General features: G+C 44.2%; 1 protein-coding gene across 5 annotated transcripts in view; it reads left to right on the plus strand.

Annotated features, from left to right (window-relative positions):
* Positions 1-866: 866 nt before the first annotated feature.
* The window catches only part of TMTC4 (transmembrane O-mannosyltransferase targeting cadherins 4), a 45650-nt gene continuing 26535 nt past the window's right edge, over positions 867-19981 (plus strand). The window contains exons 1-5 of one of the 5 annotated variants that reach the window (XM_053384477.1): positions 867-1006; positions 3767-3982; positions 13010-13125; positions 15080-15296; positions 17516-17603. In XM_053384477.1, coding sequence (XP_053240452.1) covers positions 3821-3982; positions 13010-13125; positions 15080-15296; positions 17516-17603 — 583 coding nt within the window. In that variant the 5' untranslated portion in view covers positions 867-1006; positions 3767-3820. Of the gene's footprint in view, positions 1007-3766; positions 3983-13009; positions 13126-13670; positions 13936-15079; positions 15297-17515; positions 17604-19981 lie in introns of those variants that run through there. The other 4 variants (XM_053384476.1, XM_053384479.1, XM_053384478.1 and 1 more) reach the window with 4 other exon arrangements.

The following is a 19981-nucleotide window of genomic DNA, read 5'->3' on the forward strand; positions in this document are numbered from 1 at the left end:
CTTTTGAATTATGGTGCTGGAGGAGACTCTTGAGAGTCCCATGGACTGCAAGAAGATCAGACCTATCCATTCTGAAGGAAATCAGCCCTGAGTGCTCACTGGAAGGACAGATCCTGAAGCTGGGACTCCAGTACTTTGGCCACCTCATGAGAAGAGAAGACTCCCTGGAAAAGACCCTGATGTTGGGAAAGATGGAGGGCAGAAGGAGAAGGGGACGACAGAGGACGAGATGGTTGGATAGTGTTCTCGAAGCTACCAGCATGAGTTTGACCAAACTGCGGGAGGCAGTGGAAGACAGGAGTGGCTGGCGTGCTCTGGTCCATGGGGTCACGAAGAGTCGGACACGACTAAACGACTACGCAACAAATGAGAGAGGAAGAAACACTTTTCTTTAGCTGCTTACTCCACGCAGTGCATAATTTTATAAACTTCTATTATGCCGCCACTTCCTCGCCTTTCCCCCCCTCCAAACTAAAAAGACCCAAATGCTGCAACCTTTCTTCATCGGGGAGTCGTTCCATCCACCTTGATCGCTTTCCCAACTCTTCAATATCCTTTTTGACGCGAGGCGCCCAGAACTCTGTACGCAGCACTCCAAAAACGCACTATAGATTTGTACAGCGCGCGGGAAGGACAGTTCCATGTTCAGTGCCTGCGTGGACATATCCACCCGCCGCCTTCACACCTCCAGTTCAGACCTCGGGCAAGCAAGATTCCCACGCTCAGGCTCCGCTCCCCTGCGCCCCACCCCGGTGCTGGCTGCGCTCCGCCTTGCAGACGTCAACCTCGCCTCGCCAATGAGCGAGTGCTGCTACTACAGCGGGGCTGGGAGGAGGAGGAAGTCCGGAGAGCCAATGGGCTCGGAGGGATCTTTCGGGAGTGGAGAGGCACGGCGGCTCCTCCCCCGGCCCGGCCCATCCCGCGGCCCCGCGGCTTCAGCAGGAGAGCGCGGATCAGAGTTGCGCGCTCGGGTGGGAGATGCCGCTCGGGCTCCTTCTAGCTGCAGGTAAAGCCAGGGCGGGGCGGGGAGCATGCGCGCGTGTCTGGGTCTGGAGGGGCCCCGAGGCGGGCGCAAGGGCTGGCGGCAGATGGGAAGGGGTCCCTCTGCGTGGGGACCGCCCCTGGGCGCTCTATGCGGCAGGGGAAGCGCCCGGTTCCGCACCCACCTCGAGAGCGCACTCCCAAGACAAAAGGAAGCACACGAGACGCAAACAAAAGGTGGCTCTCTGGCGAGGGACGGATCCCACCAAGGTCACTTTTCCAGGCACTTCCTCATAACAGCCACAACTCCCTCGCTCTTTTCTTTCGCTCTTGCTAGAGTTGTTAGGATCGCCTCCCCTTCAGCACCTCCCCCCCCCCACGACCCCGATCTTCTGGGGGTTCTCCGTTTCGAGGAGCGCGTTACCTGCCTTTGGCTGGGGAAATGTAGTCCTTAAAACATCTTGCGAGGAAAAGCAGCCCTATTAAACTTAGCGGGACTGGCTTCTGAGTAGGCGCGTGTCGGATCAGCTGCACGTTTCCTTTCCACAAGATTGCTATTAGACAATGATGTTCTTCGCAGCACTGTGCTGAACCACTTTCGATAACAGATCCAGAGGGGGAACTGGGATCTTCACCTCGTCTTTTGTCTGCAGTCACAGTGCTTGGCTCTTTTTAAACACACGAGTTTGGATTCTTCCTTGGGGAAAGCACAAGTTCCATGGGTTTTTATTTTAAAGAATGGCCTGTGTTTATTAAGGTCTGCTGTTCAGCCTAGTTGTGGTTTATTATTATTTTGAAACTCTGCCATTTAAGTGGAAACTGCTGACTGGCAGAGTCTTTACTGTGGATCTTCCATCATTCTTCCCAAATTGTGGAAGGGGGAGGAAAGAACATTTACATGATCGTTTTAGAGTTTTTGATGACATGCCAGAAAGTGGCACGCATTACCCCATGCCCTGCAAGAGCTACAGAACAAAGACAACAGAAACCAGCCGACAGGCTGAAGCATGCAACCCTGTGTATGCTTACTTGGGAATAAGTCACATAGAATTTGGTAGGCCTTGCTTCTGAGGAAACAGCAGCCATAGGATTGCACACCTGTGTTGGGCACAGTGCCATAATTTGTTCCAACAAATTTACCACACTGATGGTGTGTGTGTGTTCCACTCTGGAGACCTTCAGAACTCAGACAGGAAAGAGGGCAAGATTCATTATATACTTATGTATAAATAGGTTTCTCCCCCTTATTTTCAGAAGAGATTATACTCATTTAGTGCCAGTGGTGGGGGGGATGGGACACAAAAACAACTTCTGCAACCAGGTCCATTATAGCAATATTGGAAAGTGCTTTCTTTCTTCATTTAAAAGAACTGCAATTCTGTTTTAACAGCCTCCCCTTTCCCACAACACATCTAGCTATTTATTTTGGGGGCCAATAGGTTGGTTTAAAAGCCCAGGGAATTGGAATATTAGCATGCTGGGAGGAAGGTTGCTGTTAGCTATTGTATGCCACTTCATGTATTTTTTATAGGTACTTCTGTAGGGGACATTGCTATAGTAACAAGGGCTCAGTTCTGGACTGCATTAATAGCTGTGCACAACAAGTAGGTCCAGTTGGTCTTTCCAGCAAGCACTTTGTTTTTAGTGGGCATCTTTTGCAAGTCCAGTAGTGAGCAACATAAAAAAAAATTCCATGCTGGAAAACAAAATACGAAAAACAACACCACATTATGGCGAATAATGACTTCAAAGATAAAAAAGAAGAGGAAAACCACTTATGTAGTATGATAAACAGGGAGGTGAGGATAGAGGGTCTAAATTCTGCACCCTAAAATTTCAAATTTTGGGGGGGATAGATCTGGTTAAACTTCTTGGTTTTGGAGATGCTAGGCCAGAGGGTAATGGAGAGACAGGAAGGAGGGTGAACTTTAGAAAATATTCTGCAGTCAGGCTCTTCGAGTCTTCCACTTGTCCCGTGTTGAGAAAGCACAAGTCCAAGTGATTTTCTGCTTGTTATCTGTTATAACTGTAAGATGTAGAAATCCTAACGTCACAATAGTTTCTTGCACTGTGGGCTTCCCCACTCTCAACGGCTTTGGCACACCCATTTCTCAATGAACTTGACATTGCAGGAGACTGGACATGATATGCACAGGTATCTTGTGGGTAACAGTTACTGGATGCTGCCATTGGAAGATGCTGCCTGAGAACCATGTGGAAGTGCTTTGAACATATTTAGTTTTGCTTTGCTCGTCGTCTTAATTAGGGGTGGGTAGACCCATACTTCCAAATCCACTCCAAATCCACTCTAGAATAAATAGACTAATTTCCAGCATGCCTTTTGGATCCAGCTATTCCATAACCTGAGTGGATATGAGCAGTCATTTGCCAAGTGGTAACATAACCACAGAATGCATTTAACGGCATGGTGCTGCCAAGCAATGATATAAAAACCACACATCCGTAGCCAGCAGGGAAGCCTTGGGGTCAGCTTTTCCCAACCTGGTTCCTCCTGGGGATGGGGCTTGAGAGTCCCTGTTCCCATTAACCCTGAGCATTGACAATCCCTGTAGTTCCAAACATCTGTAGGGCACCAGCTTAGGAATGGCTGCTTTGAATGCTGAAAGAAAGTTTGCTTCTTCTCCCCCTCCTCCCCAGACTACTAGTTCACCATAAATAACACCCACCCCTAGGTGTAGGCAGGCTACAAACGGTGCAGGTTTTTTTTTTTTTGTAAAAAGGCTGTGCTAGCTGTTTATAAATATATACATCCTATTTCTTTCAGATTTGCAACCATCATAATGTTGGCACTCCAAATTTTGGACAAGTATCGTACAGAATGGCACAGGCAGACAGTAACCTGGACCATGACATACCACTACTGCCCCTTCCAGCACACTGGGCCAAAAGTGTTGTGGGACTCCTTTCCTTCATCTGCTTTGCAAACAGCTACAATGGGGACTTTGTCTTTGATGACTCCGAAGCTATAATCAATAATAAGGTTGGTGTTTTTCCAGTTGTGGGCCTTACAAGATCAGGGCTTGTAAATAGCCATTCGCCTAGCAATCTGTCGTGAGTAAGAATCTCCTCCAGCAAAGAGGTAGGGAAAGTTTTACTAGGGTTGCTAGCTACTGGTGGCAAGCACCAGCCTCAAAAAGCTGACTCCCCTGCTGTGATATGTATACATGCACAGTCCAAAAAAGCCAAGAAGTATGCTTTTGCTTGTGATTTATGCAAATTTGGTCAATTAAAACTCATTTAGTTAATCAGCTTTTACAAAAATGGTTGGCAGCCCTAACTTCTAGGGATTACAGGAAAGTTTGTTGTTGCTTTGGCCACAAAACACATGGGGAGGTAGGTTAGTAAAACTCTTTGTGGAATAGTAATCTCTGTGGACCAAATAATATATATGGTGACTGTGTACACAGCAGAGTGTTGAGGCACACATAGGTCACACAGATCTGACTTTTTCCCCCATCCACTTTTGTAGATGTTTCTTTGCACGCGAGCATTTTCAATTGAACAGTATCTCAGAGTTTCCTATACACACAGGTGGTTGGAGCTTAATGGGAAGCGTTAGCCCTGGGTGTTGTTTGTGCCTTTCGTTCAATTTGCACTTCCCAGCCTTCCCCATGTCCCAGAAATCTGAGGTCCATTTTGGGCATGTGCACAGGTATTTGTTTATTTGTGCACATGTTATCCTTTTTTAAAAAAACACTTGAATTATCAGACTTGCACAAAACAGCAAGTTCAAAACCAAAAAAATCCCATCTGTGACACCTCGACCCACCAGCAACCCACTGAGATACGTTCCCCCAATGGCAATAGGATAGATGCGCCCAGAAAAACTTCACCATGCATGTGAAAAAACCTCACCCACACATTGCACTTCAGTACATCTGCATTATCTGCAGAGTGGGGAAATTCAAATTTAATTGGATGAGGACAACATCGCATGAACGATATATAAATCATGCACATATGGGATGCATCAAATCCACTTCAGACTCCCATGTGTCCGCAACCCATGTTAAAGCTTTACCCTGTGCATGTCTACTCAGAAATAAGGCCCATTGAGTTAAGCGAGACTTAACACCCAGGTAAGTGGGACACGGGTGGCGCTGTGGGTTAAACCACAGAGCCTTGGGCTTGCCGATCAGAAGGTCAGCAGTTCGAATCCCCCCGACAGTGTGAGCTCCCGTTGTTTGGTCCCTGCTCCTGCCCACCTAGCAGTTCGAAAGCACGTCAAAGTGCAAGTAGATAAATAGGTACCACTCTGGTGGGAAGGTAAACGGCGTTTCCGTGCACTGCTGTGGTTTGTCAGAAGCGGCTTAGTCATGCTGGCCACATGACCCGGAAGCTGTACGCCGGCTCCCTTGGCCAATAAAGCGAGATGAGCGCCGCAACCCCAGAGTCGGTCACGACTGGACCTAATGGTCAGGGGTCCCTTTACCTTTTTAAGTGTGACAATTGTGTGTTTGTGTATTTCCTACAAAACCCATAGTGAGGTAAATTAATACAACTCTTTGTGTGTTTCTAAGACTTGTGGACTTAGGAAGTTGTACACTGTTTTAAAGCTTTAATTGATTAGCTATAATTTAGTAAAGAAGAAAAAAAAGATTAATTGCTGTTCTCCACCTTATACTTGCAAGGAAAGGACATTCTGTGAGCAGTGGTCTTCTATAGGGCAGTCACTGCACTAAAGACCTCTTAGTCACATTTAACTAATCATGTGGATTTTAACCAGTCACTTGATTAATGAATTGCTACAATTGGAACAGAAGGCATATGAATAAAACAATACTTCTGAAGAAAAACAGCATATATTAGCCCAGTTTGTACATCACATTAAACTGTATTATAAAACAAACTAGATTTTAATAGAAAGGAGGAGCGTGTTGCTTCACACTGTTCAGAAGTTCTCATGGCACTCTTGCCTGAGTCCTTGCTGCTACTGAGCCACAGACAATACAAGCCAGAGTCTGGCTTGTCATGTTGTATGAATCTGAACTGGTGCGGTTTCTTTCCCCAAAAACAAGTGACAGGTGGTAAGCCAAGAGCAAACCTTGGTTTGTTTGGGGGAAACAAACCACACACTTGGGTTTCAACAGCATGACAAACCAGACTCTGACTTGCTTCATCCACAATGCAACAGCAGCAGGAGGGCGAGGAGGAAAAGCGCTGCGAGAACTTTTGAGCACCATCCACCAACATTCTGCTTGATCACATTAAACAATAGTTTATTTTAATCTGTGGTTTAATGTGATGTGCAATCCAGGCTGTTAGTTCTCAGCTTATGCATATAGGTATTCCCTTCTGTGTGAGGGTGATATGGGATGCCTCTTCAAATATGGCACAGCTACACAGAGATTTTTCCACATTCTAACTATTAAAACAATCTCCTTAAACGAATAAATAAACCAGTGCTGGGTCACCTCTTTAGTTGATCAAAACATTTTTATTCAGTTAATTTAACTCATTAATTAACTGAACACTGTCACTCTAAAGGGCAAGGAAACGGTGTTGGAATATTCACAAAATGCATTCCCAAAATTAGCATTCTTTTTGAAATACTAGCCATGATGGTAACAGAGTACCAAGCCCTGAAAATATAACTCTGTATTTAGTCCCAATTTACATTTATGAGTAAAATCTGACCACTAACAAGGAAAGCATATTGAAATGATTGGGGGGGGGGGCTTTTTAACAAAAAAGAGACACCAAACTTTCTGAACAAAGAGAAAACTCTTTGAAATGAGAGGAATAATTTTGTTCATCACGTTCTTATCTAAAGAAGGAAAAAGAAAGAAAAAATGATAACCCTGAGCTAGAGTTGAACCCAACAAATTTGTGGAGGTTTGAGTCTCTGCTTGTAGAGTTTCAGAGCTCGCCAGAAAGATATTTCATAGATGTACCTTATTAGCTAGACATCCTGCTTCATGCACATGCAATGGTAAATGTGCAGTTTGGATATAGAGCAGTCTTGAGGTTGACATGCACTGTGATCTCAGACACTTCACTTAATCTTCTTTTAGCAGTTACCAGAGTAACTCAATTATATTCTCGAAGCTGGGGGTGGGACTGAGAGGGAAAATCAGCTAACAATCTTCTTAATGCACTTCTAATTACCTGGAATGCTTTTGAGGGGGGTGGGAAAGAACAAGCAATCATTGCCTTTTCAAAAGGAAAGATGACAGAAAGCTGCTTTGTACCAGGTCAGACCAGCTGACCTGGTACAGAGCAGTTTGTAGATGTGCAGGAATGAGCCTAGAACCTTTTGAAAGCAAAGTTTATGCTCTAACACTGAGCCACACCCCTTCCTCAATGTTAAATGTAGTCCATTTGAATAACATTCCATAGCAGCACAGGATACTCGTTTTAGTATTTCATAATATTTTTTGCTTAGCTACTACCACCTCCAAAACACCTTGATGGTTAATAAATTGAAAGCTAAACTATTATAAGGGACATAAGAAAAGCCCTGCTGGATCAGACCAAGGATCTGTCCCATCATCCTGTTTCTGGGAAGACTATAAGCAGAACAGGAAGACAGCATGTTTTTGCTCCTTAGCAACCTGTACAAGTGGCCTCTAAACCTGAAGATTGCATGCAGCTATCATGCAAACCCAGTATTGTGATGTGGCACTCGAAGTTCTGCAGTGGGGGCTGCATGATGACATTCTTACATTTTTATCATATAGAGAGAGATGGGCTTTAGCGAATGCTGGTCTTAGTCAGAGCACATCCATAGAAATTAATGGACATGACTAATTTCAGTGGCTCTACACGGAAGAAGACTCTGGGTGTTCACATTCCTCTTTAAACTAAACAGCATTTCTCTCACCCATATTAGAGCAACTTCTTTTGCGGAAAATGTAGGATTGGTTGGCTGCCAGCTTGCAAGGGAAGGAGCTGATGTAGAACAAATGTTCACTTTATTCAACATCGTAACATATTTGATTCGCTTTCGCTGGGAGCTCCAACAGCTAAAACCATTTTGTAGATCTATCGATTACGGCTAAGCCAGCATTGGATACCACACTGTGATCCTTTTGTGAACTTCCTGTGCTCTTTTCTCCCCTTTATGGTTCCAATGAAAGATCCTCTTCCAGTTGGCCCCATGCCTACCCTGGCATGGAGCAGTCTGTTATTGGATTTTACTGGTGTAAGCAGCTCTGTGCTTTGCAGAAAGAAAAAAGAAATGAAAGAAAACCTGTGTACTGCAGCGATCTGCCTTCTGTGTGTTTAGGAAGGTAAACATTTGAACAAGTAAAGCATTTGAGGCAGAATGCATCTCTGTTACAAGCATTCATTAGAACAATGGTTCTTGCATAAAATGTTACACCCAGCGAAGCAAAGAGGGCTATTTAAAATCAAATGTTTTCAGAGCTGCCAGAGGAGAATGCACCTGACTTTTCAAATCAATGTATGTTGCTTAGAGTTGAGAGGGAAGCAGAATCAATATTTTCTCCCCGCCTCCCCCTTTCCTTACTGCAGCCCTGTAATAAAAGTCTATTTTTCAAAAGACGCTTCCCTCATATTCCTAGCCTCCTGTGAAGGCCGTTGTGACTTGTTTGCTTTTAGTTAGGGCTGATTCACACAACTGTTCCCAGGGCATATGTTCCAACTGTTGCGATTATATATAAAAAATTGTCAGCCCAGATTGAATGAGGAGGTGATGAAGCTGTCATCTCAGTGGTTCACAGTGGACCATATGCCAATTTACTACATCACTGCAAAGGCTTCTAACAATCTGATCTGGGGCATAGCCACTCAGAAGCAAGTACAGTGGCAGCTACAGCCCACAAATGATGGCTGGGCTTGTTTTCTTGGGTTTTTGCCCCGCCCCCCATGTAAAATCCAACTCCACTGCAACAATAGGAAGGATTCAGCAAATGTATTACAGACACAGCAACTAAGAGACGTAGGCAAGCCCTAGACAACTTTCCCACAGCCTCCTACCCACTTTTGTCCTGTGCCAAACAAGCAAGCAGCATATAGTTCCATGTTGTGGGGTTGGCTTGCGAGGGTGAACATGGTCTGGGCTGTCACGTGTGCTGCAAAGTGTTCTACTTTTAAAACCCTGCTTTCCTACCTCCTCTTCCTTCTGCTAGTGCTTGGGCTAAGCGGCAAAGCATCTCTCCTAGCCTCCCAGTACAGCTGTTGTGGCTCATGCACAGACTGCAGAGAAGTACACCCCATTTTCATGACCCTCTCCTGCACCCACCCTCCTGCTGCTCTAGAATGCCTGTTTCTGAGGTGTGCTGCCCTGGGGCCTCCGCCTACCACCAGAGCAGGCTTTGTCCCCTCAGGCTGCATCCTAAACACACTTACTAGGGTGTAAGCCTCACTGTATACAGTGGGACTTACTTTGGAATAAACACACATAGTATTGTGCTGTCAGGAGTGGGCTCCAGCCCATGAACGCGTACACTACAATGAATGTTGTCAGTCTTTTAAGGTAATACAGGACATCGGGAGAGTTGGCTCTTATTTAGATACTGTGTAAAGAGGGTGGATTCAAATAGGCTGATTTGGGGACTGCATTTGCTGACTTAGCTCCATTGACATCTGTTCAGCTCAGTGGAGTGTTATTAGCCTAGGTGGTCATTGGCTCATTTGTCCAGGGCAAATTCTTCCTCCATTTCATAGAATCATAGAATTGCTGAGTTATTTAAACAAATAAAAGATGCAGTGCTAGCTGCCAAGAGGCTAGAATTTAATTTCCAAGTGTTTTTGAACCTTCTGTTTGCTTTGCTTTATTTTTTATTTGCTGAAGTTTTTTTTTTAAGGCTGTGGATCTAAGCTGTGCAAATTATTTCTCTGTTATAATACTTGAGGCACCGTGTATGAAAATTTTTTATTATTTGCATTCTGTTTTGTGAATGTAATGAGGCTGCCTGCAGTTTTCCATCATGGCTAAAATTTCTATTAGGGAGAACAAATATATTGATTTACTCCTACTCTTGCAGAGGAATTTGGTGGGAAGAAAGAACCCTTAAATCTACAATGCTGTGTACATTTACCTCTCAAGAAACCCTGTTGAACAGAGTGGGACGTTCTTTTGAGCAAATATGCATAGGATCAAGCTGTATAACTACTCAGTTCCAGGCTTTGTGAAATATAGGAAGTGTGGCCCCCAATAAATTTATTTCACTGCTTTTCTTTGTAATATTTAAGTCAGGGATGGGGAACTTGTGACCTTCCAGATGGATGTGGTTGGACTCCATGCCCATCAGCCCAGGGCGGCATGGCCAGGGGCCAAGGATGATGTGAACTGTAGCTCAACAACATCTGTAGGACCATAGGTTCCCCACCTCTGATCTAAGGTATAAGATTTGTGGTGGGGAATTTTTGTGTGTCCACTTCCTACTGTGAGGGTGACTCTTGGGCACAACAAATGATGGATACCTAATTACCCCATGGTAGCTACTGACTAGGGACGCGGGTGGCACTGTGGGTTAAACTACAGAGCCTAGGACTTGCCGATCGGAAGGTCGGTGGTTTGAATCCCCGCGACGGAGTGAGCTCCCATTGCTCGGTCCCTGCTCCTGCCAACCTAGCAGTTTGAAAGCACGTCAAAGTGCAAGTAGATAAATAGGTACCACTCTGGCAGGAAGGTAAACGATGTTTCCGTGTGCTGCTCTGGTTCGCCAGAAGCAGCTTAGTCCTGCTGGCCACATGACCCGGAAGCTGTACGCCGGCTCTCTTGGCCAATAAAGCGAGATGAGCGCCGCAACCCCAGAGTTGGCCACGACTGGACCTAATGATCAGGGGTCCCTTTACCTTTACCTAGCTACTGACTAGTCAAGCATGGACTGCATGGTAGATGACAGGCAGGATCTCATTCTTTCCCTAGAATGAGCTGTGAGCTGTTGACTTGTGGGGAAACCCAAAGGCGGCTAGCAAAATAGTTTGTTGCTAAATGCAAAATCCTGTGCTGGGCTTCTATGCTTCAGCAAGGGGCAGTTCTGATGGTGCCTGAGCCAAAGCTTGGACTTTGCTCTCATTTCCGAAGTCCTGCAGGTGGGAGCAATGCAGGGAGGCTGTCGCCTGCTGGAGTGAATGCAGAATTTGGAGGGGTGGCAGGACTCTGTCTACCAGCTGGCCTTTCCAGCTCCACCAACCCTGAAAGCATCTTAGCTGAAATTGTGATGCCATTTCAGGTACTTCCATCAGCCCAGTTCATGATACCTCCTTCCTCATGCGCAGTCTCCCAGTGTGGTGGTGGAATTTCAGGCAGCCCAAGCAAATCCCAACGTCGATTTATTGTTAGCCCTATAACTCTTCCTCCAAGCAGCACAGAGTGGCATTGTATTCTCACAAGCCTGTGAGCGAAGGTTCATAGAAATCTAGTTTTTATGTTACTGCAGGGGGAACTGCAAGCATTGCTGTTCTTGCAGTCTAATTTCACGTGACCACAGTAGTGGATGAAATCTTGGATTGCCCGGGGTTGCCTGTAATGCTTCTCCCACCAGTGTCTACAGGGGCCATTCTAGCATGGAAAAAAACAAAGTGGTCACACGGGCTCTGTATAATGTGTACCACAGGAGCAGTTTTTCAGTGGCCACTGTGCTGCTGCGGTGACTGGGTGCATTTACCCAAGGCCACCCAATGAAATTCATAGCCAAAACAATATCTGGGATACTGAGATCTATATGCCTGACACCATAGTCAGCAGACAGCACTGGCTCTTGTCTGCATCTGGTCTACAGATGGCCAGGATATCAGTGCAGGTGGAAGATCCCCAAGCATGTGGGCTGGGGGGTTGTGATCTGCTGAGTTAGCACATCTGAACTCAGAAAGAGCCATGCACAGATGCACTCCTGAAAACATTGTGCATGTTCTCAACAGCCACCTCCGTTTCTAATTTTCATCCTCAGTCTTGGCAACAAATGCCCTCCCTTCCATCATGATGGTGCATAATGATTTTTTCCCTTGTGCCCCATCAGTTTTTCTTATTTAGGAGTGTGCCACAGTTGGGCTGACCTATAAGTTTTGATGTGTCAGAAATAAAATGAAGAATGATAGTTTAGTAGTGTTGTGTGAAAATTAAGAAAGCATCTCAGCAGGGTATTCAAATAGCAGTTGATCACTACTTGCCATCTGTAGTGTTTACATTGTGCTTTCTGTCGTGGTTTGCTGGTGACAAGAATGGAGGATATGGAGCTGTGCAGCACACGGCCCTGATATTCAAGACAGAGCACAAAGTAAAAATGGCACTGAATCAAGAACTGTAGGCTAACTTCCAGTATATGATGTATTGTAATGCTCAAGACAGCTATCTGCTCATTAAAGTTGGCTTAATGTTATGAATTCCGTTTAATAGGTTGGCTGGGTTATAAGAAACTTAATACAAAACATTGGCCACTTTTTTGAGATGGAAATGGTGTGCTATAAAAAATTTTAAATAAATAACTCCTCCCACCCATTTTCTCCATGGTAAGCATGGAGCATAAGAGCTTAAACGCTACTGTGGTTTACTAGTCAGAATGATGGTTAGAACAATAAAATGGAACGATTTCCATTTATCTCTACGCTTTAGAACAGTGTTTCCCATACTTGGCCCTCCAGCTGTTTTCGGACTACAATTCCCATCATCTCTGATCACTGGTCTGATGGGAGTTGTAGTCCAAAAACAGTGGGAAGACCAAAGTTTGGGAAATGCTGCTTTAAACTGTAAACATTCTTCAAAAGGACAATAACTTCTTTAAAAATAATATCTCTGGCTTGATAGAGTGGTTCTAGGAAATCCAGGTTCAACCCCCACCCCTCCAGCAATGAATCTCAGTAGATGGTCTTGTGGCAGTCGCCATTTCTTAGCCTTGCCTACCTCATTGGGTTGGTTTGAGGGCAAAATGAATGGGTAGGCGGGGAACATTGTAAGTTGCTTTGAGTTCCTTGAGGGGAAATGTGGCATGCCAATGTAGTAGACAAATCTCTGGGTTTACTCAATGCAGAACTGTTCTTGGTTTACCTCTGTTAAAAATTAAGATTTTGACAATGTTATAAACTTGTGTTGTTTCAGGACCTCAGGGCAGAAACCCCACTTGGTGAACTGTGGCATCATGACTTTTGGGGGAGCAAACTCAGTAGCAATACCAGCCATAAATCTTACCGACCGCTTACTGTATTAACTTTCAGGTGAGATGCTGTCAGGCTCCACTTAAGACATTTAAAGGGGGGTGGCATTAAAAGGAAGTAGAATTTACTGAGATGCTACCTTTAACATAGAGGAAAGTTTCATTTGTGCTCTTATGTGCTGCTACTCTACCTATGAAGCCAGCTTCCTGTAACCAAACTCTCATAACTATTTAGGATCACAACATGCGTAGCAGTCCAAAATCTCTCGCAAAGAAAATATCCTGCCATGCTTTTTTTTCCTGGTAGGGACAGGAGGAGTATCACATAGACATCAAAGGTCACTTCTTGGTTACAGAGGACCATGGAGGTGCATCAAGCTAGTTCTTAACAACCAAACGTCACACATCTCGACACACCCACACATCACCATGCATATTTTTCCCATATTTTTAATGAAGGAGATTTTTTAATTGACACAACTTTGTAGGTCCTCTGAAAATGTATAACCGCTTAAGTGAAATGGGAAGTCATATGATGAGAGTGAGGGATTGAGGAAAGGTACTTGCCATCACACGTAATATAATAAATGATACATTGTGCTAAAGAAGCAAACTCAAGTGAGTGGTTTTCAGACACAACACCCTTACTGCTTTGGCACACGTTTCTACTTTTCTTTCCTTTGGCATATAACGTTCTTTATGAACGAATGGCAGAATGCCCTGGAGGTGGGGAGAGAAAAAGCAGGGATCGTGGCCGGCAGAACGGCATACACTTTTTGCACAGGCCCATCTATTATTCCAGTCTCCTGTGTCAACAGATGGAAGACCAGCACAGAACAACCCCAAAGCATGTGTCTCTGACAGGGAGCAGGTGTGTTGCAAAGGTGTATCCAATTCTCCTTCTCTTCCCCGCCTCCTAAAAAAATAAGAAAGCATCACGCAGACACCTTACTTTATCCCTCTCTGGCTCAATCTTGCATATGAAACACAGCACTGAGCATCTGGAGTTGCTGATGAGGAAGAGTGGAAAACTGGCTTTATAAATGTATTTTCTAAGGGGCACCTTAGCGAGGGAAATCTGTGTTCCATTGAGAGGAGAGTCCCTGTTTGCACTAGTGCATTCAATCTGTTCCTCCTCTCTCCCACAGTCTTTTTAAGAAGGAGTACTTAATTGCTGGGAACATTGAAAGCTGCCTTATAGCAAAGACATCTTCCTACTATTCACACATTGCTCTAGCACTGGAAGAAGTTCTGGAACTGCAGGTGGTATTCAACTAAGTTTTACTTGGGAGGAGACCTATTGAAATTAACATACCTAACTTCCTCATTAATTTCAGTGGGTCTGCTCTGGAGTAAAACATAGTTGAAAACCACCCTGTGACCTTGAAAGCTCTGGCTCAAAACCAGCGCTCCTTTTGAGATATTGCAGAGAAGGGAAAAATGAGTGCATTAAAAAAAGGAGGAGTTGAGCAAGAGGGAAAGAAAATGAACTGAAAAGGAATGGCTGAATGGAGAAGAGCACATTTAGGAGGGGAAGGGAGTTGGCTTCCTATTCTCTTCAGCAACATGTCCTTGTTGTTAGGCCCAATGTTAAGGTGCCTACCTGTGTGTGCCCCTCTTCTAGAAGCAGAGCCAAATGATACCTTCCCAGCAGGTGCTCCACAGCTGCTTACTGGGAGAGGTGGACAAGGCAACAGGAAAGTCAGCAGAATGCAGGGGCACCAGCGGAACCAGTCAAATGCTCTCACTGGTGTGCCGACTTTTGCCTTCTCTCCCCTCTCTCCCGGTAAGCAAGGATGACTCCCTTCCCTTGTGGCTCCACCCCAACAGAAAAGCTGCTCCTGCTCTCTTCATAACTTGTTTCCACTGTGCATCGATAGTAAGTAGTTTGACACTGCCGTCTTGATGAATACATCCAGATTTATTCAGAATTTATTTTAAAAAAAATATTTGTGCATTTTTATCCATTCATTTGTCGTAATTTCTAACATCGATGTTTTCCCCCCCTTGTGTAGGATTAATTACCTTTTAGCTGGAGGCTTCTACCCATTGGGCTTTCATGTCGTCAATATAATACTCCATTGTGCTATCTCTGTCTTAATTGTTGATGTCTTCTCAATATTATTGGGTGGGCTGCAGTACACCAGTAAAGGAAGAAGGCTAAACTTTGTCCCCAAATCATCCCTGCTCGCGGCTTTGCTGTTTGCTGTACATCCAGTGCACACTGAATGTGTAAGTACTTCACGATTTAAGTATTAAAAGCTCAAAAACCCAGAGTCCATTAACAATATTTAATCTTCCTTATCCTTTCAAATAAATGTATTATGCAATCCATAGGTGTGGGGTGGGTGTGATTGTACACACACACACATTGTGTACATTTGCATGTGCTTTGTATTGATGCAACCGTGCTTTTTTGTTCTTTTGGGGTTTGTTTGTTGCACATGACTAATCCTAACTTGTGCTAGGAGAAACCAGTGCTAGGATTTCTGCTAGTGCAATGGAACTCCCCCCCCCCCAACTACATGGTCTTGTCCACCCTCCCTAGATCTGCTCCAGAGAGCTGGGAGGACCTTCATAACAGCACGTGGGGGGATGAGAGGGGAGATAGTTCAACCTGGCAACTCTCTTGTGGGTCTGGTTTTTTGTTTTGTTTTTTAGATTTATATTTATATATCTCCTGCTCTTACATGGAGTTCCCAATAGTCTCCCATCTCCCCCCATTTAAGCACCTGCTTAGTTTCAGAAACGTTATAGCAAGGATCTCCCTACATCTATGACCATTGATCATGTTGGCTGGAGTGAAAATGAATTGGAGTCCAGCAATGTCTCAATTGCATCACATTGACTCCCCCTGGATTTTCGAATCTGGTGCTCAGACTACTCACTGGATACCTGCTCTTTTAATAGTTAACTTTGCTGCTACTTCATAAGTTCATGCACCTCACTTTTCACATTGTAGGTCTTTGCTAAATGAAAGTGAATTTCTGTTGAGAATTCTTAATTTTGCAGAAGCTGATAGGTTGGGGTTTTTTTAAAACACCTGATGCATTTAATGGCAGGTATCGTGGTACAATAATATCAGAGCGTAAAAACATGCAAAATATGGAGATGATGAAAAGCCAGATGTTTTTGAAATAGCAACTGTATTGATTTTCCACATAAATGACATATTTTGACAAATTATTATTAGAATCTGTTTCCAGTGGAGTAGTCTAGTTTATTTTGTGCTGGTGGATATAAATGGAAGGAATCTTAAGACTTTTCATATATAAAATGGTTGTAGAAACACTTGTGCATCATAGGGTTTTCACTTCTCAGTGAGTCTTGGGTTTGGTTCAATAGGTAATATATTTGGCTTGGGCTAAGGAGATACCGCCCCAAAATACCCATTCACTAAGCAATGGGTTGAAGCTGTAGAAACTATTTTTGTGAGGTTTTATTTTTATTGCAAAAGGTGTTGCTTTGGAGAGCACAAAAAATTCCACAAGAACCCCTTCTTTCCAGTATTTTGCACATTCCCCTCCATCCTTGTCTACAGCCATTGTTTCCTGCCCCGCCCCTCTTTGTCAAGCCTCTCTTTGTCCCTATGGTGAGTGTTGGGATATGGATCTTAGTGGTCCTCAAAGGTCACTTAGGAGAGAGGAGAAGGCTCAGGTGTCCAGTGGCAGTATAGAGAGGATTTGGGCTCAGAGAGGGAAAGCCGTACAGCCCAAAGGAGAATCCACTTTTTCTTTGAGCCCCCTTCGTTATACCTGCTCCCTGGAGATAAAAGGATGATAGCTATCCTTTTATCCAAAGGTGACTGTTGAAAGGAGAGTTTTGTAGACTCTTGTTTAGACTGAGCACAGCCAGCCAGAACAGTTGACTTCTTGGTTCCACCAGCAGTATCTGCAGGGGCTAGCATGAAAACATTAGCCTTGTGAAGGGACCTGTGCCATTGATTGATGAAGCCAGTTTTGAACATATTTGAACAAGGATGAGGGGGATTGTTTTGACCTCCCTGGTATTTTCCTGCCAGAGTAGGGGGGTTCCGTAAGTGCCGTCTCCTATCTTCCATACCCCCATTCAAACTCACATATCTAGAAATTACGTAGTGTGTAAACGTATTATCCAAGGGCTCTTTATACGTGCAGGAACTCTCTATTTTGACTTCCAGCATGGGAAAGGGCTACCACTTAATGAGAATGGGTTCAACCCAGCTAAAGTTAACTGCTCTTAAAGGCTCATTGATTCCAATAAGAGCTGATGAAGCCTTTGGTTAATTCTCTCATATTGAGATCAAGGGGACTTCAGCATGCTTCACTTGGGCTGCATTGTGGCCACTGTTCACAAATCCCTGGTGGCGCTGATGCAACGGTTTTTAAAAAAGCAATTAGCCTTCCACACTACTTCACTTGAGGGGAAACTTCTATTTTGGTAATTAAATCCCTTTTCTTTTCTTTCTCAAGATCGCTGGGATTGTTGGCAGAGCAGACCTGCTGTGCGCCCTGTTCTTTTTATTGTCTTTCCTTGGCTACTGCAAGGCGTTTAGAGAAAGTAAGTACTTGAACACACACCATCGGTCTCTGAGCAGATCAGTCCGTTAGAGCACCAGCAAAACAACGAAAATTAGTACCTAATTAATATATGGTGCTGAGAGATCAAAGTGTTCCCAGTTTGTGTCACCAGTCCCCCATCTCTCTAATGTTGCGTGTAGGAAGTAGTGTGTGAATTAAATGCTTGCACGTATATCTGCCTTTTCTGTAACTGGAAGAATCATTGGAATTGGAGGGGGAAAGGGTATAGTACACATATATGTGAAATTTATGGATTATACACATGTGTTTTTAATTGCATTTTGTTGCCAGCCTCCTTAGGGACCTCGGTGTGGGTTGAAACGCAGGACAGAATTTTAATGAATATTTTTGATGGCCTAAGTGCATGATGGCCAGCATCCTAAAAAGAGCCCTGATAGATGAGATCAAAGACTCATCTAGTCCAGCAGACTCTTTCCTACAGGGATGAACCAGATGCCTCAGGGGAAGCCTCTTAGCAGGATATTTTTGTTTTCCAACAGCTGATAATCAGAGTCATGTTGCTGCTGATCCTAGAGGAAGTGTGCAGCCATAATGATTAATGGTCACTGTTACCCTTATACTTCATGAATTGGTCAGCTTATAAGTAAGATACATGTGTGTATAGCTCTTTATGCAAGTCCTACTTCACATAAATTACTTCTACATATATGAGGCAGGCCTAAAAGAGATGCTTTTGGTTAGAAGAATTAGGAATGAGAAGAAACCTTTCCAGATGATACACAGGTGACTGAAAAAACCACATGGAGGCTAGTAATTCATAGACTGGTACCAGGATGGAAAGAGGATTGTGTCAGAATTATGATCCGTGCTTTTTCTCTGGGGGCACTCAAGGGTATGCAGTACTGGCACCCCCCCAAATGTTAAAAGTGTGGCACTTAATGTAACTTAATTGTGAGTACCAGCACCCTTTTTCTTAGAAAAAAGCACTGATTGCCTTCCAGACATCGTACCTAAAGCCAAAATCATATATAGTCAAAACAAAGTCATTTTTCCCCAGGATCCCATCCTGCCCCCTTTCCAGCCTATTTTTATTTTTTGCCATGCGTGTAAAGCTGAATGTGCATTAAGTTGCAGGCTTACTGTGTCTCCTTTGTTACCTCTGTTTCACTCACTTACTCAGATTCACTTTCAAACAAAATGTTTCAGATCCAGGTACCCCACCACCATATTGAAGCACAGCCTGATGGCTATAAAATCTTCCTCAGTTTCCTTGCAGAACCTTCTTTGTGCTTATTTCATGCTTTTTCCATCTTAATATTTGTGCCATTAATAAAAGATTTATTATGACTTTGCCAATTTACTCATCAATATTATTATTCTTTTGCTTCATTATACAGTTACATTGTTTTTAAATATTAACTCACTTGGGCTAGCTTCTGCTTTTTAAGGGAAACCTCCTTAATTCTTTAAATATTTATATGCCATCATTTGGATTTGTCTTTGCGCTTGTCTGATCTGTGGTATATACTTTATGTATACCTCTGCTATGCTGTATTTTAATGACCTCTACTCTTCTCAACAATACTTAAGCTCCATGTAGGGTTTTCTGGTTGTGTGAGTTTTTACAGTTAGTGGCATAGAGATAAGAAAATGCTAACGCATCTCATTGTCTAGAGAGAGAAAACTTCTGGATTCACATTGAATTCCAAAGACATGACCTCCCACCATTGCTTCTCCCTGTTTTGAAAGAAAGGGGGGTATGCTGCTGACGAATCATAGCTCCCCTAAAATCATGGAGGCGGGGGGGAAACAGTCTAAGGGAGCCAGAAATAGGGTAGACTGTAGGCCCCCTATAGATAAAATTAACTCCCTCAGCATTACAGATTCCTTAGAACACTTTGTGTATGTGTGGATCTTGGGGTGGGGAGCAGAAAGAGGTGGATCAGAGCGTGCAACATTTGAGGGTGGTATTACCTGGCATAGCAGGGGACGTGGGTAGCGCTGTGGTCTAAACCACTGGGCCTCTTGGGCTTGCTGATCAGAAGGTCAGTGGTTCGAGTCCGTGCGGCGGGGTGAGCTCCCATTGCTCTGTCCCAGCTTCTGCCAACCTAGCAATTCGAAAACATACCAGTGCAAGTACTTAAATAGGAACCGCTATGGCAGGAAGGTAAATGGCGTTTCCATGCGCTCTGGCTTCCGTCACGGTGTTCCATTGTGCCAGAAGCAGTTTAGTCATGACCCAGAAAGCTGTCTGGACAAACGCCAGCTCCCTCAGCCTGAAGCGAGATGAGCACCGCACCCCATAGTCGCCTTTGACTGGACCTAACCGTCCAGGGGTCATTTACATTTTCCTTTTTTTTTTTAACCTTACCCACTTTTTACGTAGCCCCACTGCTT

This window comes from Podarcis raffonei, chromosome 4 (assembly GCF_027172205.1).
Source record: "Podarcis raffonei isolate rPodRaf1 chromosome 4, rPodRaf1.pri, whole genome shotgun sequence".
Taxonomy (NCBI): domain Eukaryota; kingdom Metazoa; phylum Chordata; class Lepidosauria; order Squamata; family Lacertidae; genus Podarcis; species Podarcis raffonei.